The sequence below is a fragment of the Perna viridis genome, chromosome 1 (genome assembly GCF_037379345.1).
Source record: "Perna viridis isolate PV_CMFRI_1.1 ecotype Kerala chromosome 1, ASM3737934v1, whole genome shotgun sequence".
In the NCBI taxonomy this organism is placed as follows: Eukaryota; Metazoa; Mollusca; class Bivalvia; order Mytilida; family Mytilidae; genus Perna; species Perna viridis.
The window spans coordinates 42,346,730-42,373,143 of NC_142445.1; the positions used below are offsets into that span (position 1 = coordinate 42,346,730).

The 26,414-nt window shown below is 32.7% G+C and overlaps 1 protein-coding gene across 1 annotated transcript in view; it reads right to left on the minus strand.

Annotated features, from left to right (window-relative positions):
- Positions 1-14,928, minus strand: part of LOC148628840 (uncharacterized) — a 30,337-nt gene extending 15,409 nt beyond the window's left edge. Inside the window, exon 1 of the mRNA XM_088595469.1 lies at positions 14,345-14,928. Coding sequence (XP_088451595.1) covers positions 14,345-14,408 — 64 coding nt within the window. The 5' untranslated portion in view covers positions 14,409-14,928. The remainder of the gene's footprint in view (positions 1-14,344) is intronic.
- Between the last annotated feature and the right edge of the window lie 11,486 nt (positions 14,929-26,414).

Consider the following 26,414-nt stretch of genomic DNA (forward strand, 5'->3'; position numbering starts at 1 on the left):
TGTACATTTATAGTACTTTTAAACAGATGAACATTTTCATCAACCCCTACTGGGAACAGAAAACATTTAGTGCGATAAAGAAGAAACAATACATACACGGATTTAGGTCAATTAAGGCAAAAATATAATCGATCGAACGGGTCTATTGGAAAAGGGTTAACAGAACATGATGTTCGTTTTCTTATTTGTAATTCATAATATATGAAAAATTTTTTGGATCGAAAATGATAACCGTGAGATTTTCCATAAAAATCAAAGACAAAGATTCCATTCATGTGTTATCGTTTACTTCTACTACATCAAGATCTAAGGCATCGAATAACGAACAGACTGAATCTATTCTGGTAAACGGAACCAAATCTCAAGAGTTTCCATTGTTGACTGACGAGTAATTAAATATCAACATTATAATTGAATGATTGTCAATAAGAGACCCATTTTCCAATAACGAATTCAAGATTGCTTAGATTTGTTGTAGATATATAGTATGGAATGTTCAAACGTAGCAGAATTTGTGGTAAAGAAACAATTTCTTGGTGATGGGATAACTACAGTCATAATTAATTGAAGTTTTCATTTATTTGTAGTTCAGATAAGCTTAATTATTCTTGCAACATGCCTATACATAAATTGCTTGTCCGAAAATGTCATTGAACTCGGACCTGATCATGCATTAAATATCAAGTTTGATTTTTGGGTCATTTTATGTGTAGACATTAACAATTTAAATGTATACAACAACTCGCTTTATATCATAGCAAAACATAATTATAACATTTTTTTACTATGTAATTGTTTATCAAAATAATAAAATACAAAGTTGACTAAGATCTACTTCATATATAAAGGAACATACAAAAAATGGAAGGAAACCAGACATTGTATAGACAAACAGACAAGCGGACTGAACCTATTTAAGCCGTGTTGACATAATCAAAGAGTAATCAAGGGAACCAAGGTTATAGCGGAAATCAAAAGAATGTAATCCAGGGACAAAGACCAGACATGGAAAACAGACATACACAACAAAGAACATAAGGTAACAAAAATCATACATACAAAGTAACAAAAGCAAATGAGCATCTCGGACTCCATTAAAAACTGGGAGCATGGACCAGGTGCACCGGTAGGGTAAGCGTCCTCAAAGTTTACCTTCATAAACTTGATCAAAGAAATATTGGGCAAAGTTTTCAATGTCTGCTGACGCCATCAAAGTCTTTGGTGGATCTAAGACAAAGAAAAGTTGGAGGAAGACTATATTTATATTTCACTTTGCCAATTTGCGAAGATCTCATGTATAACACCGTTTCTTTAATCACAAATCACTTCACTCTTTTACTTTACCATTCCAGATAGACACTCTGCTCTGAACTTAAAAAAAATGTCTATTAAATCTTCTATAGTTTCATTTGTCCAAAAATTTTACTGGTCTTTACTTCATCATACTTTCCTTTCTCGTGATATTAACGTGTGCATTTGTATTGTAAACAAAACGCTTGCATTATTACAAAACTCAAACAGTAATTGGTCAATGTCCGTCAAAGTCCATCAAAGTTTAAAGAAAAATAGGATGAATTTATATTCCATGCCAGTCCATCAAAGTTTCAAGAAAAATAGGATGAATTTATATTCTATTCCAATCCATCGAAGTTTTTTTATCCAAATTTTCTTTGATGGCTGAACACTATAAAAAAAATTTAAAAAAAACTTTGACCAAGTTTCCTTAGACGAAGAAAAGTTTGATAGTGTCAACGAGACTACATTGATAGCTCCACATTGATAATCTTATTAGATGATACTTAAACTTTTACATTATGATTAGATGTTAAAGCACCAAAATCATTTCTAAATATTCACCTTTGAAATCAGAACTTAACAAACTCAAAGGGTGTCAAAATAAATTTAGTAATAAGACAGTATCATTTAGCTTAATAGTATTTGGAATACAATGAACTAAATACGAAAATAAAATTGAATAGCTTTATCATAAACTTTGCGTGATTTGTCATGTTAAAATGATAGTTTCCATAGATTATTGAACCTTCCTTGTGGATTTGTTTTATGGTAATATCAATAAAAATAAAACTGGAACGGTGCAAAAAATAACTCCTTTACTGAAAGGTCAATTAAGCAGAATAGTTCATGTCATTTGAAAAGGGTGTCTTCTTTAACTTTGAAAACGGATGACAAATACACTGTTTGAGTCTTTTGTATGAAGTGCCGATAGTTTAACGGTATTACTTTACAATTTCTTGTTTCTAAATACTGGTGCATTATTGCATTATATATTTCAGTCATTATTTTGGTCGTTAGTTAGTTTGTAATTTAAGTTTAATGTCAAATGATTTATTAACACACAGTAGGGTATGTCAGCTGACACAGAAGGACCGTTTATTTCTTATCCTAACGATGAATGCAGTCATACCGAACTGATACAGACTGATAATGTACGATGACAGATATAAACTAGACTAATTCTGACCGATGAAACAAAGCATCGCGTATCGTTTCTGATGACAGAAAAAGTCATTTATTATCAAGACCATTAACTGATTGATTATTAGTCAGAATACAATATTCATTAACACCTTCAACATTGTTTCTGGAGTATCAGTGGTTACATATTAGTAATAAGGACTATTGTCATTGAACCAGAAGAACAACACATGTTAACAGTATTTGACAAGGCCGAAATCAGCAACAAAATCATGCTTCAGATAAATAATATCATCCCATTGTTGCATGATGGTTTTTTTTTTGGAAGAAGGACATATCAATTAGAGAAACCAAGTATAAGTAGTCAAAACATTCACGATTATAACGTGGTATACTAAAATGAAACCACAGTAATAAGACCACAGAGAACGAATTTGCTGACCAAACTCTATCTTTGTGTCATTCCATAGATTGTCCATGTAAAAGAAGGTTCCATAAGTACATTATAATCTGACTCATGAAAAATTTCTTCTTTTTTTTTTTCACACGTCTATCCAATAGATATATAGCGAGTAACACAGTTAACTTCATGGAAAAGAGTTGGTCTTCCCTTGATTGAATAACGATTAATAAGAAACTTTTCTATCAAACATAGATTCAAACTGATATCTCTTGTAAATTGTCAAGCATACAAGTAACTACCTAATTCATTCCACAAGGTAATCGTCATTTAAACAATGGAAGACTGACCCTACTCCATGAAATTAACTATGTTACCCGCTGTAAATCTCCTTATCATTAAGTTTGAAATGTAATTTACCGAAGGAAATTCATCTGGTAATATTAACTTAATTAACGGAAGACCAACTCTACATGTAGTTATATTATTCGCTGTTAACATAAAACCGCTTGACCACTCGACAGAAGTCAATCTAACCTGCAGTTACATGATGTAGTTGTGTTGACCGATTTATCAGAACTATAATGGAATAATTATCAATCACTCATGTAATGATGAACACTTAAAGCAAATTATGATAATTATCACTTTGTTATACATGAAACCTTGAATTATACTGCATCAAAACAGTATAAACAATCCTTGAACAAATTCTCATTGAAGTCATTCATGTACATGTACATATCCCTCAATTCTTCAATGTCCCATTCACCACAGATCCTATAAAATCTACAGTTTATTACTACGGCATCAACAGAAATGTACATGTATTTTTTAATTCTCTGTTATTCAGTGTTGTTTTTAGTTAAATAACACATCATTTTGATAAATATAACACTATTTAAAAGGAAACCGTCCATTTCCCATTTAAAATCCCCAGACAATTTCATTCCCTGTATATCATGCTCCACGAAATCAGAAGTATATTTAGATTTATCCGTCTGTGAGAGACCAAAGTGTGGTCAGTGACGTTAAAAACCTCTTATGGCTTTCTATTTCGATATTTTTGGTTTCGAGTACTTCGTGCATGTGTACAGCTTTCATGTAAATATTCCTATATGTATTTGGTTCTTATGGCTCTTAAGAAAGGTTACTCATTTAAATTTGTGTATTGGCAATATCAATATGAGTGGTATTTTTGTATTTAACTAGCATATTCTAGCATAACTAGCATATTCTAGCATAACTAGCATAACAAGTATATTCTGCTTTATTTAGACAACCCACGTGTAGGTTAAACATAGTAACAAAGAGACAAAAAGCAAAATTAATATTCTATTAGAACCGAATCCAGACTACCATTTAATTTTGTACCTTTGAACAAGGTACAATTATATAAACAAGTTCCCTCCCTTGGATTAATCTTTGATGTTGCTGAAAAAATCCGGATACCATTGAAATGATGGTTCCTTTACAAATTATATGTCTTCTTTGAAAATACGTTGACATCTGATTTCACGTCTTTCATTCTATTGACAGCAAAGGTTTCAAAAAAGTAATTTTAAAGAATTGTCTGCATAATGCACCATAATCTCTGACAGGTCATTTCCTTCTTTTGTACAATGTGACATACAATATCCTGATAAAGGGGCTCTGTTACCTTATTGTTGCAATTACAGATCCTTTGGAGTTCGAGCATGAAAACTGTTTGCACTGGATAAATCAGATGTTGACACGTGTACATTGTTAAAAAGGTCTTGGCAGTCAAGTGTCAAGAATTTCATTCATTTTTTTACCAAATGGTGTGATATACCGGTAACCAGCTTTTGGGTAAACCAAATTTGGTTTTGTAAGCATAACTTGGTCAGAAATAATAATAATAAAAAAAAAAAAAAACAACAACAACAATTCATAGACAAGTCAATTATTTTTTAATCGATTCCATTCCAAATTTAGTTTTGATCCTTAATCGAAATTTTATTTATTTCTGGATTATTTGCGAATCTGCCGATGTTAATTAAGGACGTAAAAAAATTCCATATTTATTAAAATATATGGAAATTGTGGTCTGGAAATTGGGTGATGGTACTTTATATGTTAGTTACATAAACATTAGACTAATCTAGCATCCACGAATATATTGACGGAGAGATCTCCTAAGAATATCAAAAGAAACAGCCAGACCCATAAGATTCTGACATTTTTTCTGCCTATATGCTCATAAGTCTCAGAAGATAGAAATTTCCCTCTAGAAGACAACAGATTGATAAAACTCCGAAGGCTTATTAATATTTTATCCAAGGAGATGCACTCAGTATTGATTCTTTATATAATTCAGTGACAACGCTACTATCAAGAAACAACACGAAAACAATGGACGCTAAGTGAATCTAAGTTTCTTTACTTAAGCCATTACTTTTATTTTAATGCTTTGTTGTGCGTGTTGTGGTTTTAACGATATAGTGATGCTATCTGTTAGTATTAACATATCTTCCTTGTACAGAAATGAATACTTATACTACTAGTGAAGCTAATGTTTAAGATAAATGCTATGTCATGGTGGATGAGATTCCTGTAAAATTATGATATTAGATTTTACTATACATGATATATACACTTAAATGGGTATAAAGTAGACTTATTACACTCCTTGCAGTAAAAAACCTTTTGTCATTTTATCCAAAACATAACATATGTTTGATGTCTCCTTTACGTGTCCGGATAAAAAAATAGATTTTATACTAGATAAGAGGATTAAATGCATTTTCTATTGACGCCATGATTACATAATTTATAAATATATTGCGACAATGATAAATAATTTCTCTTTATCCAAAATTTATAAAAATGAAAAAAAATACAAGAAAGTCGGACTACACGCTTTAATGTTGAATGCAATACTGGTAATTTGATAATTTTGTAAACATGCACACCAGATTAGAAAGAAGAAAAAAACTGATCTGGGTACACCACGCACACAATGTTTATGTGTATTCTGGGTAAACTATACAGTCAGGTGTGTTCTTGTGTTTCCGCAGGTCACTTAGGCGAAGAATGTCTTACATGCGTCATTGATAATTTAACACTTGTTGTTTCGGTCTCACAAATGTTTCGGTGAAACAGTATGAACACAACACCAGCAAAACTTAAGCAGCAATCAGTAATCAATCCAGATACGCCGAACAAGCAAATACCAATGAACCTTGAATGTTAATGAGTATACATTTCAGATTGCAGGTGAGATGCCAATAGTTTATCGAGCATAATCAGCCCAACAAGTGAAAACAGGAGATAATCCACAAAACTGCAGTTAGGTACCGATAAAAAGCAATCTGTCGAACATTTCACTCCATATCTTAATGATAAAACATCGGAAATAAATGGCAAAACCTATCAGAATTTAACGTGTTATGGCAGATATAGTAGGTCAGCTGATTTAAAGATATAAAAAAATCAGCAATGTTTTATTAAACTAAATCGTTCTGTGTCTCAAAAATTATAGGGAATAACCACAAAACATGTAAGGATAAATCGACGAAATTTGTAATTATCTAAATCCCGCCATATTATACCTTTGTTAGAACATAAACCAAATCGCAATGTCATCTCAGTTCCTTTGGTGGTGAATGTTTATATATAGTCCATTATTAGATGAACATAAATAGAGATGACCATAACATTCTGCAAGGAAAACCAATATTTACAATGCTTACAATGGCACTGAGCCGAGTTGATGACACTCATAAACTAACGCTACATTGGTATTCAGTGATTGAATTTCCTAATGGTGGAAATGAACTGACCAATACATCCGCTAATAATACGGAATGGATGGAGGGAAAAACCAACGTAGAATTACAATTATCTCAATTTCTACACGAAGTCTGCAGAAAAATTACACCAGGTTTCATTATATTAGTCCCCTCTCTATATTACAATCACCTTGTCGGTCCGTCAATCCGTCCGTTACACTTTTCTGTAACATATTTCTTAGAGCTTCTATATGAAGGAAAGTACCCAGATATGTATATGACTTGTATCGTGTCTGCCCTTTCCACGTTCTTCGCTTTTCTACTTCTTGTTTCCCGTACGACTTAATTTGACAGAATTGATAAAGTGAAGAAATTCTTAAAACGACGTAGAGTGAAGCAAATTATTAATCATATAGTACGTGTAGTTAATTTTTATTGCTAATTGATAAAAACAAATGCATTTTTATGAAGATTTTTTTTTCTCGAAAAATTACCAGAATGTTTGTACATGTCCTTGATTCAAGACTCTTTAAAAAGTAAATCAAAAGAGGACTTGACAAACAAGGACGGGGTAGGGTGTGTATGCCGGTACAATATTTTCTACAAGAATCTTATCCCCCGGGGTTAGTATTTGCGACATGTTTTTGCTTCTAGATAAACAACAGCCCTCAAGAGAAAACAGAAAGTGGATTACGACATTCGTTTGTCGTATTATATGAAATTTAAACCAGCATTGATTTTGTCTTATTATTTCACAATCAGTTACCAAAATGATTGAATTTATCAATGAAATTTAATCCTATTGAATGTCAAAAATCTGTAAATATTTAATTTGAATTATTTTGATATTTTTATAGTATTGTTTTGTCAAAACAAAACTATTGTTCATATAAAATAGCTTTCGAAATACGAAACTGAATGATGATGGCTGTTAATCCGGGAATACCTGGCATAAGATGATCTTGTATCGATCAGGCAGAACTGAAGGCCTTCTATGAATCACGGTGTTTTGAAGTAGCAGTCTTTATAAGAACCATGTAAATTTTGTGATGTGTTATCCCCTCAAAAAAGGCTTCAAATTATTTTTTTTTTGTTATTAAGTTGAGTCTTTATAATGAAGTGCATAATTATTCGTTCCAATCTGTTTGGTCTTAGGAAATAAGTTACATCGAAAACCCAATATTTAATTGTATTTCAGAGTCATTTACAGAGTTACCTCCCTTAATTTTGAATTCCTATATGATTTTTATCTTTTATACAAGGGTTATACAAAAACCACGTTTTACTTTATTCATGTCAAAAACAACGTCAAAAACAAAATATCAAAATTAAAAAAAAATATAGGCTTTCCAACCATGTATTACATTTTGCACGATTCTAAGCTAGAGTGTTACTGAAAACTGAACGTTTATCGACGAATCTTGCTTTTCAATTTACTTCCGATCATACAAGCACATCAAGAGGTCATTAAAATAATTACAAGTGTATGATAGGCTTGCTTTGCTACTAGCCTTTTATAAATTGAATATCTGCTGTAGCTAGAGTAGAGCGGTGGAAATAATTCAGAAAGCAAATTACTTCACGTCATTAGCAACAGTAGACTGGACTTTTATGACTAAGACTATGCTGGCAAAATGACTTGATATATAGAGGGTAAAATAACGCTAACATCCATTCTGTAATAGAATTTCCCTTTTTAGGATGTTTCATCATCTGAAACTTTCTCTATTGTTTGAACAGAGTGCATCATAAAGACCATTCAGTTCCTTTGAACTTTAGATGTGAAAAAAGACTTGAAACAAAACATTACACAGAACTAAAGTCAAATTTGTAGGTCATTTTATTTCATAAGAGTCTTAATTGCAGAACCATAATGAAAACCAGATGAAAGATTTGAGTTACTGAACATCAATGTACAATACTTAATCGACTAAAGAAAATGTTTCCCATTCTATGAAAGTCATAGCCAACAGATATTCTATGAGAAAGGAAAAATAGAAACTGGCTTAGAATGAGCCAATAAAAAGTTAACAATAAAATATGGATCAAAATTAAAATCTCAAACAAAAGTGGACACTAATATAATACAAATAATTGTGACGAGTGCACATTTTCTACCAAGTATTTCTAACGAGTACAAATCGTCAACCAAAGTATTGTGACGGTAAAGAACATGACTACCAAGTCATTCTGACGATCACAAATTGTCATCCAAGATATTGTGATGAGAAGAACAAATGATCTACAAAGTCATTCTGACGATCACAAATCGTCAACTAAGATCTTGTGAGAAGTAGAAATGATCTACCAAGTCATTATGACGAGAACAAACCGTCAACCAAGTTATTGTAACGAGTACAGAACATGTACATTGTACCAAGTCATCCCGACGAGAAGAGACCGTCGACCAGTTATTGTGAGAAGTACAAATGATCTAGGAAGTCATTATGACAAGAACAAATCGTCAAACAGGTTATTGTGACGAGTACAGAAAATCTACATTGTATCAAGTCGTCCTGACGAGAAGAAACCGTCAACCAAGTTATAGTGATTACACAATTTGCGAATAAAATGTTTATCCACCATACAAAAAGTGCTGACCAAAATAAGTCACACTGTTCTCAACGAAGTTGACCCCTCGAGTAATGTCTGAAAATAAGCCATGTAGCTACAGAAGTCATAATGGAGGTTGACACAATGAGTAACCTTGACACCAGCAGTAATGCCAGTACAATGTTATGATAGAACTCCCACGAGACTCTACCATAAACTGATCTGAAAAATACTTCCTGATTAACTACTGATTAAATACGTCAATAATTTGACTAAGCTCAATAATCGATGTTACATCAGTCGACACGAGAAGGTAATAACCCAGCATAACTTTTATATATCATTATTGTCTATAACAAGATAAAGCAGGTGGAACCAATTACCTCTTGGGCAAGAACGTGATGATAAATACATCATGTAGAGTTCATATCGTCTTCAGTGTGAAATCTTTGTCGATTTCATAATATTAATAAAATATTTAAACGTGTTGTTTTCACTTGAATAATTATCACTTATAATGATTAATTTCATAATGTGTTCGCATATTGGCATAAAAACAAAGTCTTCTTACATTTATTTAAATAACATGAACAAGTACAGAAATCTGTTTAGAATAACAGCGCTATCATACCACCATAACATCTTCAATATTTACAATAATACCTCTAGAAACTAATAAAGCGAAAGTGTTGATGGGATCCTAATTACTCTATTATACAAAATATTAGTTAAAGTTGAAACATATGGAAAACAAATATTTCATAGGAAAGGGAATCTCAACAAAGATGTGTACAAATCCTCCAGATTTATAATAGTATTTGTTTCTAATATTGAAGTTAATGACAAAAATAAACATCAAACAGATGGAGTGCGGTATCATAATACAAAACATTATCTATGGATGGATGAATGGAACGTTCATAATGGTAAACTAAGAGAGAGAGAGAGAGAGAGAGAGAGAGAGATGGATAGATGGATGGATGGATGGGTGGATAAAACAGTCAAAATGGAAAACACAAGAGAGAGAAAGAATGAATGAAAGGATTGACGGATGGATGGATGGATGGATGGATGGGTGGATGAATGGATGGATGAATCGACTGGTGAATAGATGGATGGATGGATGGATGGATTAATGGATGGATGGATTGATGAATGGATTGATGGATGGATAAACGGAAAGATGGATGGAATAGCCATAATGGAAAAAGGGAACGGTCAAAATGGAAAACACAAGAGAGAGAAAGGATGGATGGATGGATGGATGGATGGATGGATTAATAGATTGATTGACAAATGGATGTATGGATGGATAGATAAAAGAGTCAAAATGGAAAACACTAGAGAGAGAGAAAGAATGAATGGATAGATGGATGGATGGATGGATGGATGGATGAATAGATGGATGGATGTATTGAACGCTCAGTACGGAAAGTAATGATAAACTCGCTTTGTTGATAACGTCAGGGAAAGAGGAAAAATGTTTATATTTGTCTATTTCCCGTCGAAACTGTTATATCATCAAACTCCCCAACAAAAAATTATTTCTGTCCTTAACTGACATGTTTTACTTAAGTAAAGATCGTGGTACTATAGGACATCCTGTCAAATTTTAAAATCTCAATATAAGTATAAAAATTTAATCTAATTTGAATACACTCCTTATTTCATTACTAATAGATTGGGGTGATATAGAGGACATAAAAAGTACCTAAACTACTATACTCTTAAGATTGGAGTGATATAAGTCATATTATAAGTACCTAAAATATAAAGCCTTAAGGTAGAAAATTTTAAAGTAACAAACATTATTGGTCTGAATGAATATTTATACAGCCATCCGTTTTCAACACACTGTGGCTACCAGAGCTAGTCGTAATTAACGTCATTATTCTAAAATGGCGATAAGGTCGGTTCAACTATTAAAATCCCATTTTCACATGGAAATGAAATATTCTTTGAGTGAATATGAATGCAAAAATCATTCAACTTTTCCTCTAAATGAGCAAAACGCATTTGTGCGGCTTTTCACATCGATGCATATCGGTTCATAAACCACAATTTAAACATTCCCATAAGCAAATATTTTCATTTTTGTTATTTATCAGAATGGTTGAATAAATAAAATATATTTAGAAATAAAGTTTAATATAACTTTGACAACATCTGTGGTATGACAGGTAATTGACTCAGGAGGAGGTACGTGTACAATCGGTAATCACTTGGTAATACGGTGTCTCTTAAAATGTATTTCGTAAATATAGACTGGTACTTTTTGTGCAGGCTTGTAAATACCACACCATTTTTAAAAGACAATTTAAGGCTATTTGCCTGCTTGGTTACACAATCATATAAAAAGAACGAATATGGTGAAACCCATAACAAACGCATCTTCATGATTGTTTTAATACGAGAAAGGTGTAATTTGTAAGAGGACGAGGGACATGTAATACGAACGTGGGTATTATATGTCACTGGGTATATTCATATCAAAAAAAATGATTTTATTGTTTCACATCAACTTAGATGTATTTTTCTTTATAATCAAACAAACTTTAAAACGCCAGCTTTAAACATTTCATGTTGTTAAAGATGAGAAACTAAAAAATATCCTTGGTATTACAAGTTAACTTCCTGTCAGAATGAAGCTTCTAAGGTCGAATGCTAACATCGTCCTCTATTTTTTTAAATTATAAATCTTCTGGGTCACCCCTTTTTTAGACAATAGGGCTTTTTGTAAATGTCAGTGTGTTCAATAGTTATTGTGATGACCTTAAAGTTTATTCGTTCATGTTCAATCTTCACTGACATACACAACTGAAACACTCTTTTTTTATACCTACACCCGCCATTTCTTGTTCATCTTTTTGTGCAGCATTTATTTGTACATTGTCTTATGGTATGATTGTTTTATGCCAAAATGCAGCGGGAAATCATTTTTCAATAGGTCAAGCTAAAATTTTATCATCTGTACCGCTGCTTGGGGTAATCTGAAATCTACGTTTAACGACTAGATTAATGATTCATCATCCATCTCTGACAATCCGTACTGGAACTGATGGGAGGATAAGGTGACCCCTACAAACACTTGTGAGGTACCTATGGCTTCAACTGTGGTATAGTGAAAACACGTGAGAAACTGATAAAGGTCATAGTGTAATGAGAACTAATTCCAAACATGACTGAGCAAGACGAAAAACTTCTACTGACTAAATATGTTGACGTGTATGCAAATTAGTGTTTGAAAAGACATCTTTTGTTCATGGATACTCTTGTCAAGATAACGATGTATCACCTTTTGTCGTATAAATCTAAAAATGTAAATTACCTAAACTTAATCTTTTAGTCTGAAAACTAACCATGATTTAAATTTATAAAACAATGCTGAGAGTAATGCATAAACAGGTCATTTTAAAAAATTTACATTGTGTAAACTAGATACAATCTTGGTAAGGCCATTTGAACATTGACATCTTTGTTTCGTACTGAATAGGTTAATATTTTAAACATTTTCACGCCTATCTTGTGATCACAGTGGCAAATAATTCAATTACTATAAACGATATACTCAGAAACACTACAATATTAAGGTATCGTTGTTTTTTTTTTCATCTGTAGAGGACAATCATTCATATTCTGGTCACGGACGACACATTTTTGGTATCCAACCAGCCGGTCCTTTGTTAGATGGTCACAAAGAACTTCGGTTAATTGACATCAGATTTTGGTTCAAGTGGCAATATTCTATTTCCTTATTCAATCTTTTCACGAACCTAATCAATTTGTACATGTATACACGTGGAACCTGTTTTTGGGGCTCTCGGAGGAGATGCGGCATAGCAGTTGCTTGTTAACATCATATTAACATTATATTTATGGCGTGTATTAAATTTTCGTTAAGATGTGTTAATGCATAATTTTACCCCATTTTCTGCTAGCGTGATGTACAACGTAATGAAAACGAAATAAATCAGAGTCGTAATTGAGTTATCACCCGGGAAGGCACGGGTCAGTAATTATACTATCAAAACCCCCATCGGGAGGATCACAATACGATTTGATACCATAGGGGATTACATAAGGGGCCATCATTCAATTAAGTAATCCTTTAAAGTGATAATGAAGTCTACTGTACATATTGAATTGGATAAAAAAGAAACATGTGCTAGAAAAGAAAATAGACAATATCTCATATGTACTGTTACACAACGAATACACTAGGGAATATCTGCTATTCCCAGTGGAATTTCCGACATGTTTTTGTTGAATTAGCATTATATAAGCAAACATAATGTTTACAATCTGGATTAAAAATATTCATTTAGAGAAATAATTTCCTTTCTTGTGAATTTCGCGCCAGTCTTCTGCAATATGTTACTAAGCCTCAAATTTGTAAAAACGTGTTAAAATTCTAATTTGAAAGATTTTGTGTTGATTCCCTCAATAATTCTTTTCAATCATTTATCTCAATGCAAGTTGCAGTGAATATCGATTGTGTGTCTCTTGTTTAACATATAGTCTACTTGAGAATGAAAGTCTCCGGTCTTATTTTTTATCTCTTTTTATCTGGCTATATGAACCTTAATAGGGCAATACTTGTGTCAACATATAAGATACTGGTTTGTTGATAGATTATTCAGTGATATCATAATAAACATTGTTCAAAAACTTCTCAATAGATTTTTTGTTCTTTAGAAAGGCTGAAAATTTTCATGTTTGAAGTTTTCCTATCAAATCCAATTCGCATTGTTTGGTTTGAGAAGTCAAACTTTTTGCCTTATATTTTAAAACATCTCAGAGTAGTAGGGACAGCAGGCAGGTGTTTCTTTAATTAGATTGTAAAAATATAAGAATTTTTTCAAGCGTGTTAATACACTTGATAATGAGTTTTCGTCTGCCTAAGCGGATCACCAGAAGGTATAAAAAAAACGCAAAAACTATGTCCCAATATCCCAGTTGATCAATAAATACAGAAAAGGTCGTTTGAATCCTATTCTCCAGTCTTTTCATGAATAATATATGGATAGAGTGAACAACAAAACAACTAAATTAATTCTAAATCACCAGGGCTTTGTTGTTAAAATTCAATTATAATGTGTATTCTCTTTCAACTACTTTACAAATGTCATTTAAGTGCACATCTATAGCGAAATGTCACATTGTTATCTAAAATGTGGATTAAAACAGTTAAATGTACACTTACCCGTATTTAGAAATAAAATAAGCAATGGGTGTATACTCCATAATGTTATCAGAGACACCTCCATGTTTATCGAATGTTGATGCAATGTTTCTTTTCTGAAAAAATCCAAAACATGTTCACTCTACTATATTTATGTCTGTCGGTGTCATTTTGTGGATAACATTTCGCTGAGAAAAATAAATCCGTCACACTTGAAAGACAACAATGAAAAACTTTAAATCAGGGTGACTAAATCCTCTTCGGATTTTGTTACAACTGGATAAATCGCTTCTTTGAATGTTATATGTTGGACTCTGCAACTTTTCCAATCCGTAGGCTGTTCAGAATGAATTATTCCAGTGAAACTCACTGATTAAGTTTTTGCAGTGATGATCCTTATTACGACGCTCGGCTATGTGACGTTAATGATGTGAATATTTTACGAGCATTCGGCTTATTTCCGATGTATATATGTGATGTAGATGGAAGGCGGAACATCGATCAAGGGACATGTCAATAGATACACCGTCAAATCAAGCAGTATCTACATAGAGACGTAACAGTCCACTTCTTCCAACCATCTCCGATAGAATAATGAATCACGCTTCACTTCTTAAATATAGATTCTTTCTTTTATCCAATCATTTTCTTCAACTTGATTAGACATTTTACAATTAGCAGTTGCTGGCTTAGGGCATTCAGTTTTAAAATTCATTTTCCAGGCTGTTCATTTCGCCTTTAGCAGAGAAAGAATGAAAATGAGGACTGTCTCCCAAACGTTTTTATGATTTGACAAAAAATTAGAAATTGTCGCAATTTCGCACAAATTAATAACGTCTCAAGAACAAGCAAATTCAAAGAAATTTACGTCAATTTTCAATTACTTGACTAAGCCTAGCAGGATATTTGTAGGGAAATCCTCATCTTTTATTCCCCCATTTTCTGATAGTTTTAGCAGCTGGCATTGGGTAGAATTTCAATTTGTAACAAATTGGATTACTTTAGAAAGCCGTCTGTTCTGAATTCAAATTGAATTTGACATCATCTCTAACGAAAGCCATAATGAGTGTCATAACCATTAGATATAACGCGTCAATGGATTTGTCAACACTAGGGAGGAAAGATGATATTACATGTACGTTAGATACATTTAAGATTTGCTTAAAGTACATATAAGTTATTTTAGAGATATAGTAGCGGATCAAAGGGGCGGAGTCAGTGGTGGATCCAGGGATTGAGCAGGGAGTTGGCACCCTCCTATTTGTTGAAAAAAATTGTCATTTTCATGTGTAAAATCGACAAAATATGACGTATACCGTCCTAGTACCCCCTTTTCTGAGGAATACCGGCTGGCACAACTCCTTTTCAAAGTGTCTGGATCTGTTCCTGGGATTCTCTTTCTTCTCGTTGTAAATTTTAGTAATATTGTGCAAAATTTGGGCAAAATCAGCAAAATAACCTGGAACCCCTCTTTTTCTGTCCTTTTCTGCCCTTTTCAGAATATATGGATTCGCATCTGTTTGAAAGTTTGATAGATTCTGATCAAGGTGAGGGGAAGGACAAAGTTATTGCATAATTCAAATTCCTACTAATTTGGGTGGCTGAAGACAGCGTCATTAAACCCGGGTGTACAGGACAGGTGTTCGTGCACAGGTAAGATAATCAGACGAAATGTGTAGAATTCATTATGGCTCCGATTAGGGGCATTAAGAACATACATTTTTAATAATCATAAAAGAAATAATTTGATATTCAGTGTTATAGTTGCAATTTGATATTATATGTGTTAACCCTACACCGAACTGTCCCATCCTTCTGTCTAAGCTTACGTATCGTTCGTAGGGTGTCTCATTTCTCATCTTGTATAAATTGTCGATATTCTGGATATTAAATGTGACGAATTTTTCTCATACCTTTTAACGGGTTTAGGGGAATAGGATTTACCAACAATGTAGTATTAATAGAGGTTTAACGGTCTATGTATGTATAATACGTACTAATCATTACAAATAGGGCAAAGAGGATTTAATAGTGTAATAACAAATGAGTGTCAGGTCATTGTAAAATATCAATGCTACTAGCTATCTTCCATATACACGTACATGGTCGTCAATTAGTGAAATGATTTATATAATATGGACACAATAAGGGTATAATGAGCAAACGGGTCGTGTACGGACCAAGCTAATATATTCTTGGGTTGTCAACCTTCGGGTTAATGAATAGAATCCAACTGCACCCGTCTTTATATATGGGTGACAAATAACCATTTTTTTTTAAATTTTATTTATCACCGTAAGACGTATACTTTCGCCTGTGTTCCAGTTCAATTTAACTCGTTTGTCTAATAAACACTTGAAAAGACACCAATCTACCTTCAGCATTTGTCGCCTTTTACATCTTGTTCAATAGTTTATAGCGCCAAAATATGCTACGATTATATCACTAACACTTTATATTAAGTCAAACGAAATATGAATTATATGTTCTATACAGATGTTGGCTATGATTGGGACACAAAAAGGATAAAATGTTGATTTTTCATAAAAGGCACTTTAAAGCACCAGATCGCATCATATACTTGTGTTAGTCATGAATGATAAATGTACATTAAAATATCGTCACATAATACGGTGTCTTATCAAGTGCGGCTTAAGGGAAAGAAATAATTCTTATATCACAAACCTGCATGGTAAATGCAGTTAGGAAATATAGGTCAGTAAAAAACTTTTGAGATTAGAATTCCAGGTCTTGTTCAGCCCTTAAATTGTTTCAGGTACTTTTTTTCATTTCATGAGTTTCGAAATATTTAACTTAATTTCTTTGTATAATGTTTAGCACATTTCACTGGCGTATTCAGGGGTGTGGTTCCGGGGATTGGAAACCCCTTCCCCCTCTTTCCATTTTTGGACCATTTGGTTATTTCGTGTAAACTTTTGCAAAATATGAACAAATTATAGCCTGAAACTCCTGTTACGAAATATCTGGATCTGCCCCTGTACAATATATCAGTTCAAATTATACGGTTATCTTTATGTTGTCATAAGAAATAAATAGGATTATTTATCATAGTTCTCGTTCTCTTTTAAATACCTATGGGCAACGTGCAAAATGACGACCCCACAATTACACGACCAATTGGTCCCCTAATTGTTATAGATTATATCAGCGGTATCTTCGAGTGTAAACATGGTGGCCTCGTTATGATATCCCCGATCACAGTGATCAACAACAGGAGATATTATCATTGCCTGCTTTACACAATCCACCGGGTCATGATTAACTTGAAGTGGCTTTATAGGCGTTGTTTCTTCAAGTTCTTCTTTGTTGACATGCTCGATTGGTAGGGAAAATAAGAGGCTTTATTACCGTCTTAAATCCATGAATGAGTATACCGTTACATGCAATTATAACTTATTTAAATTGGGTAAAATGTGGAATTAAGATTTTGTTAATTCTACTGATTCCGCATTACAGATGTTTTTGTTAAATGGGATTATTAATAAAACATATTAATTTGTCATGACTTCTGCCACATTTTTTTTGACCCCTTGGATGACTTTGAAACGCGAAAATGTTCAAATAAGTGTTTGGCAAGGTCATTCATTAAATTGGAATCTAACAAAAGATTGTATGAAGGAATTGTAAGTACCATGATTTTCTTCGCACATTATGATTTTCCTTCTCCTGATAATAGATTTTCGGGTGGAATCACAAGAAAAAAACAAAAACAAAAACAAAAACAAAAAAAAAAACAAAAAGAAGAATGATTTGCTCAGATCCACACTCTCTAATTGGACCAATATTTAATTGTTCCAGGAGATATTGAACACACAAAGCTACGACGATGGATATGAAAAGTATAAAGATAATTTACTGAAAGAGCAATCTAAAACAAAAACTCTCGATTAAAGCAATAAACACGAAGGAACTAAAGACAGAAAAAAAATCAATCAAACAAATAGACAAACAAACAAAAAAACAACCAATCAACCAAGCCAGCAAACAAACAAAATAAAAACCATACAAACATACAACCATATAAATAAACAGCGTATTGTGTATACTTTGATAAGACAACAGATCTGAATTCCATGAGATCTTCAATCTAACGGGCTCAGCAACAATAACAACAAAAAGAAGAAGCGTAGATCTGGTGCTCAGATAGGGTGGACAGGCCTCTGTGTGTTGTAAGTTAATTTGTGGTCGTTCCATGTCATCACCAAAATTTTCAGATTGTGGGGTCGCCTCTGCGTCCAAGTAGTAATACATTTTTTTAACACTTTGTATCTGCCAACCCATTTTTCATAATTTCGTCCAGGTTAATCAGATTGCGTTAATAATGCAGGAGGCAAACAAAGGAATTGGGGAAATAAATCAATTATTGTAGAAAACTGCCTGATATAATGATTTATAAACGATACCTTATTAAAAATCAAGGGAGGACGAACTTTTGACGAGAAGAGTGGAGAAACGATGTATTGTGTATCCTATGATAAGACAACAGATCTAAATTCCATGAGATCTTCAATCGCTTCGAACAATACACTCCTCTGTTCTGGTAACAAAAAGTTGGCAACAGACAAAGAAGATGAAGAAAGCAAAAACATCATATTAAGGAATAAAAAGCGTTTGAAAATTCTCATTAATTCAAACCTTTCGTGATAGCAAAGCATAACATAGAAACTAAAACGGTATTGACGTAGTTATACATGTGTACATGTATATATATGGACTGTGTTTCATGACTTTATCCGGTTAAAAAGGGAAGGAAGTGAGTATTTCCTAGAATTTATACATAGTATTGGGTCCAGGAAGAAGTTCCGGAATTTGGAAACCCCTATTATAAAAAAAGTTTATTAATTTCGTGTTACATTTTGGCAAAAATAAGCTGAAAGTCATTTGCCCACTTTTCAAAATCCCATGATTCGCGTATGACATACATATAGAAGTAATATAAGCGTGAAAGTAATTTTCCTTCAAAACCTTGCACTATATATAATTATAAGTTGTGAATTTGGCTTTGTATTTGGAATATAACCCTTTTTTTTTTTTACAAATATACGTATTATTTATTTCTTCTGCATTGCAAAATCAGAAAATTATTCTATTCATCATAAATTTTGCGGTCAGTTGAAACAAGTTGCATCTGCATTTACGTGCGTTCACAAAGGTCATGTAAAATAAGAACAGCATGTACGTAATGTCGTGACATGTAAGATTTACTCGTACAATGCACGTGTTTCCTAATTAAAACTATACAGGTGTTCTTTAACTTAAAAAAAGGAAGAAGAGAAAAAAATATCGCAAATCGGATGGAATTTATCATAGGTGTGGATGGTAGAGATATAGTATCTATCAATTTGATTAGGTTTGATTCTAATTTCAAAGATGAATTATAATCATCTTGAATGCAGTTCATCTGATATTTGATATGCGAGGCTGCCTAAGGTGCTTATTACAATCCCTTTATATACTTTTATTGCCCCTCAGAGACTGATAAACTTTTGAATCAAGAGATAAGGATTTCAACTCGTTTATTTTGTTTCATAATTATTTTGATATCCTGAAGCTGTATCTTGAGAAGAATACAGCTTGTACATAGCATCATACAGCAATGCCAATGTTGTTTTTTTTCTCAAGGTAGAACAGATTTGTGATATCGGAGGGGGATACATGACTGTAAATTCGGTGATAAGCTGGCGCAGATCCAAGGACTGGCGTGTCGGGCGTACGCCCCCTAAATTTGTAAGAAAAATATTCACCACAAGTTTCACCCCATAATATTTTTTGCCTTGCTTTGCACGGCATTTGATTCAATTAACGCCTCCCCCCAAACTTGAATCCTGGATCCGCCCTTGATTAGTATATTAAATACAGTTTAACCGTCTTTTAGTGTTCAACAAAGAGAAAATCTCGTGTGAACATACTAGTATTACACAAGTAAAGTGTTTATTTCATTGCAGTAACACCCTTTTCGCTTTTCATATCAAAATATTCGTAATTTTGGATGTTTTTTGAAAATATAAACATATACTTTAGAAGTATATCATGATAAACGTTTTGCGATTAACCTTTTAAAGTAGGACAGTGCAGAGCCTGGAGCCGGTATGAAATGTTTGACCTCTAACTTCGATACCGTTTTTGGTATTTTAATCATGACTGACCCTTCAGTCGTGTACGACTGCAAGTCTATTTTCTGCTTCTTTTGTGCTATTTTAATGGTAAAATTCAATACATTAATATGACATTTTATATTTTTGCCTTCAAAGTCGTATTTTTCATAATATTATTTAATATCAAAGTTTGTTTTTAACTTCAAAATCTGTCTCCTCTTTGCCATGAAATGTAGAAAATGTAATGAAAAATCTATTGATGTATGATTGAAATTTAGCTTCAATAAGTAACAAAGAAACACCAGTTAATCTGTGAAACACAAAGTGAAATATAAAGCGCTATGTAGGCTACAGGTTCTATTCCATATACTGTGCTGCCTAATTTTCATAAGATTCTGTTGAGTAGCTTTGGAGGAGTTACGATGACAAACTGCCGCTGTTTATTTTGGGAAATTCTAAGTTCAAAGGCTCCTACAAAAAAATAGAAGATGAAAGTTTCCTAGTATTATGCACAACTAAATATTGTGTACTCACTACCTCCATAGTTTTATGAAATTCGATTTTGTACCTTCCGGGTATTTGAACTTACTATTTGCATCAGTGGTATAATTCATTAAATTTCAAAGTTAAAGGGACATTACTCTTATAAAATTCAGCGAAACAACATTTCCTAGTAATATGTACAAAAAATTTCATGATCGAACTGCCTAAAAAGTTTCATACAGGTTGGTTTACTAGGTTTCAAGGAGATTCGCTTAAAAATGCAAGGGATGGACAGTCGACAGGCAGACAGACACAATATGTTGGTAGAGGCATAATGAGCATTTGATTGTAGTAGTTTTAATTATACTCCGCCTTTTGTACAGGTCCACGAAAAGCTCTTTTGATTTGGAGGTCAGAAAATCAAAGGTCACGCCACATTTACTTTTAAAAAAAATATTTGACAATTGTTTTTTAGAAACGACTACAAAGATTAACTTGGTCTTTCGACAAAAGACACCTTCCATTTTGAGTTATAGCCTGAATATAGCTGAAATGTTGCTGCTCGGGCGTTAAACCCCAATAATCAATCATAATCAATCATTCATTTGAGTTAGCGGATCAAATGCCAAGGTCAAATATCCTTTATTTATATGCCCTTCTCTTCTCGTGTTTATTAGATTGTTGTTACATTTATTCCTTTGTTTCACGTGTTTTATTAACTGTTTATTATGTCTAATCAAAAAGAATACGCAGTAACTATTAAAACATTTTTCTTTGTTCTATAGAAAATTAATATAAAAAGTGATTAAAAAGCCTGATAAGAAGCATTTTTTAGTAGTCTAGACATATTAGTTGCAATGTTGAATTCTATATATCATATTTTTCTTCATATATGTATGATTAGTATAAGACAAAGAATATTACATTGGATAAAACAAACGTGTAAAAAAAACAAGGAGTCAGGCATAACCGAAAGACAAGAAAAAAAACTATAAAAAGAAATCAAGATCAACATTTTTGTGAGAAAACAATCACAAAACACATGCAAAACTGAAAGGAATGGAGACAGACAGAATACGCTAAAATTAAAAGATATGAGGACAAAAGAAAACAAAAAATAAATAAACACACACACACACACACACACACACACACACACACACACACACACATATATAACAAAAATTCTAATGCAATCACTCAATTTGTGACAGTAAAACTACGTCCGCAGAGCTTCAAATACAAAACAGTTATATCTTAAGTAACCCGTAAACCTTAAAGGAATCCAACAGAGTTTCTGAGATAATTAATTCAGAAGAAGAAAAACATGACGAATGGACCAATCATTTCGACTGACAACTCCTGAGTTGTTGCCGTGGGGACTTAATTTGATATCGTGGTAACATTACCCTTTTTTTTTTTTTAAATTAGATTGAAAAGGAAACCACAATCCAAAACTTTTATATTAGGTTAAAATTATTGTAATATGAAGCTCAGAAAAAAATCCTATTTCATCAATTTAGTGTCTAATACTTACATGAGAACTTGTCTTAATTTTTTATAAGACATGTTCAAAGAGAACATAATGATAAAAAGTGCCTCTATTTGGGAACATACAAACCGTCACAGACTTGACAGGTGTGAAGGTAACTAGTATACATGTACATGTATATAACAAATATGAACTAGCATCTAACATATTTCTTCGATTCCTGTGTGAGTTTTTACGTTATAACAATCAAAGACTGAAGTCTCCGAAGTCGTGAATTGTCAAATGTTCTATGTCACCAATTTGGATTTTCAACATCCGAAATTTCACGAATGCGATATACTCTAAAATCGGATGACTTCAGCTTGATATGTTTACTCTTTCGTAACTGTGATGTCCCGAATGTTTTTCAATCAAAACAACTTGCTACCAGGAAGTGCAGGTAATATTTTCGTTCCACAAGTTAAGTCTCTTCAATTTTAGCGGTCTTTGGGTCACTTATGATATTGACAAGGGAGCCAGATTAGGAACCATGCAGATTAAACAACTAGCAATAATTATATTTTCAATTATGGACTTTCAACGAAGTCAATACGTTATATAATCTAACAGGCCCATGTATAACGAAATTGACTGAGCGAAAGTCCTTAATCTATATATGAAATATGTAAATAATGTATTTGTAATCTCGGAGCCCTGATAATGTATATGACCTATATAGTCAATTGTAACGAGCCCCTGTGTCTGAATGGGAAAATGGGTAATGTTCAATACTTACCGATCAGCTGCATAATGTGGAGTAGTAATATACATAAATATGCAAATTATATGCGAATGCAAAGTACTGAAATCACGAGTAAAAGAAGTTGCTAACAATATTAGCGACTTAAAAAGTGTAACTTGAAAATGATATAAGACTTTCACCAGCATATCATCTGGTAGTAAAACTATCAATGAAAAACTATAAGTTCATCAGCGTTTATATAATTGTTTTTACAAGCTATTTGAAGTAATTACATGTATGAAGAAGTATACAATTAAACGCAAGGAGATTCGCAATTAAAGCACCAAGTGCAGCATTTGAGAAAATAACCACCAAGAAATAGGTTGTGGCGTATATAATTTATCTTCCCATTGGTCAAAGATGTGGGAAGATTTATTGTATACATCAAAAACAATTACACAACTGGTTATTATGAATATGAATGCCGATGGTTGCATTATATTTGATTCCTAATGTGTATTCCATATCTATTTTTCGTCAAGACGCCAACACTGTCAGGGTGGTACGACTGTTAAATTCATCGCTATTCATCTGGAATAATTGAGTAGAGAGAAACGTTTTCATGCCATGCTAAAATCACACCTTCAATTGGCATCGCTCAGTGCAGTTCGTGGTATTTATGATCAAATGCATGTATTATTAATCAAAATATTGCATAGTATTTATGAAAAAACTTCAAAGATACGTTTGATAGGAACAGAATTAATTGGCTCTATACTCCCAATGTTATAACCACAGCATGGCGGATCATATATTCCTTTGTTTCATCGTCAAAGCACTGAAGACAAGAACAAAAAAATATGACAAGATATTATCGACGAAGAAAACAATCAGTTAAAAAAAGAGTTACTCTTAGATTTGTTCTCATCATTCTAACACTTGCATATCTTCACCATTGTATATATGTAAACTATTGTTCATCATTATGACATGTACATGTACACACATGATTGTACATCTTTATGATTGTACTTCTTTGGTAAGTAAAGAGTTAATAAAAGAGAACATATGGGCAAGGTTTTATATAAAAATGACACGCAATATCAAATCTTAAACGAGCCATTTTGAGGGGACGACCATTTGATTCTGAGGGAAAAGGCTGCCAGTTTTGGTCGGAAAGAATATATTTTTTTTAAATCTAGGATCTGAACATTGTTTTTCAAATATTATACAGCTTGATTATTTATTTTCATTATTCAGAAGAATCTGTAGGCCAGAAATTTTATAATTGGATTTTCTAGTTAGTGGAGGACAGAATATTTTTAAATCGCTAATATTGCTAGCGGCTCCTTGCACTCGTAATTTCAGTACAGTACATTCGCATATGATTTGCAAAATTATATATTACTAAACCACCTTATGCTGGTGATTGTTTATATACGTGTCTCTGAAACTAGTCCCAGAAACTAAAAGCTTGTAAATGAAATATAGGTTTCTATGCGACAATTTATATTACTTGAGATATATAGTTTATCAACTGAGAATTAGTTGTAGCTAGTTAAGAGGTACTTATATCTAAGGACTGGGTTTATTTCAACGATCGTGGCTTAAGTTTGAATAATTTGACCGACAGTTTTGATTTGGAGATCGATAAATTGAATTTCGATTTGAAAATTTATAAACCGGGAAAGGCCAACTAGTAGCTTGTATTCCAGTCATGCACTATTTCGGAGAGTTATGTGTTCGTTCATATAGGTAACCCATATACATCAAACCTGAATATTACGTAAACTGGCACTATTGAATTTTTGTGTGATTTTGAAAGATAAATTCAACGTCCTTCGTAATCAGAATGTGTGAGTTTAAATCAAAATTCAATATTTACAATTTACAAGAAAAGTTCGTGTTCGGAGTCGATCTCCGTTCTTTCCCTTTAGCTTATCCCTATATATTTTTGCAATTTGAAGATTATTTGAGGCGTCAAAATTCAAACGATCGATCTAAATTGATTCAGTACATGAGTACTTTGATATTGTTCTCTGTTCAGGGAACTTTTAAAAGTTGAATAAAACACACATGTGTATAGCTTTTATCATAGCTTTTAGGGCTTATTTAGGAAAATCTTTCGCCGAAAGCAAAATTAATTTTTTAATATCAAAGCAATGAATGCTTGAAAATAATTAGCAGCTAATGACTTTGCACAAAGAATAGTCACGTGGGAGCACTGAAACCGGAAACGTTTACTCCCAATCCTTCTGTATCGTCTATGCTGGCATGTTACATTCCATTGAATTAAAAGTAATGATGTTGAAAGGGAAGTAATTTGCCGAATTGCTTGGGACATTTAAATGCAGACAGATTATTATCCTCATTATATTTAATAAGCTGTAAGCGACTGGACAAAAAATCTGGAATCATGATTTAATCTGACGATTGTGTGTAAAAATTAGTTACGGAACTTACGATCTTTTGGGCATGTAATTTTTGTTGTTGATTACATTAATTAAGTTTGCAAGACGGGAGACGGGAATCTTTCCTTTACAAAGGGGTAAGTGAGGATGAAGACATAATCGCGGAAAGAATCCTGTCTATATTCGGCATCAGTATTTCGCTGAAGAGGTTATTTTAAAGTACTTTTGGGTTTTTTTTGTAAAAAAAACTTTACATGTAAATATTAATGAAAAAAATCAAAGTAGTAAAACAAAGGTGCATTTCGGAGACATGTGAACCTAATACAAATAAAGAAATAAAATTAAAAACAAAATAATAATAATAGAACGAACAGGGAAACGGAGACTTGTCAATTTGTGGCGTGTTTTAAAATATATACTTGTTAAAGGTACACCTTTTCTCTACATTTATTTTTAAGCACGAAGATGCATATGATGAAAAATGTACTTCAAAACCTACTGTTTGTGGCGAATCAACTTTTCTTGATAAGGAGATCACAATTGATAGTGACATTGACAGTCACTTCCATTAATCTACATCATAAAGTGTTACACAATTATTTGATTCCACCTTTAAGTATATTCCTTTTCGAGGTATTTCCGGTTTAAAATCAAAACAAAAATATTTATAATGTAATACTTGACTGATGGACATGCGAGAATTCTTGATTGACTGTCTATGAAGAAACAGACAGATCCCATGATATTGGTGGCATAGAGTACTTTTTTTTATCCTCCAATATATTGTTCCAATGCAATTTTAAAAGAGTTCTTTCCTTTTATTTTGTAGTTTCTAGTGATTTCTAAGTAATTTATTTAATTCTTACCA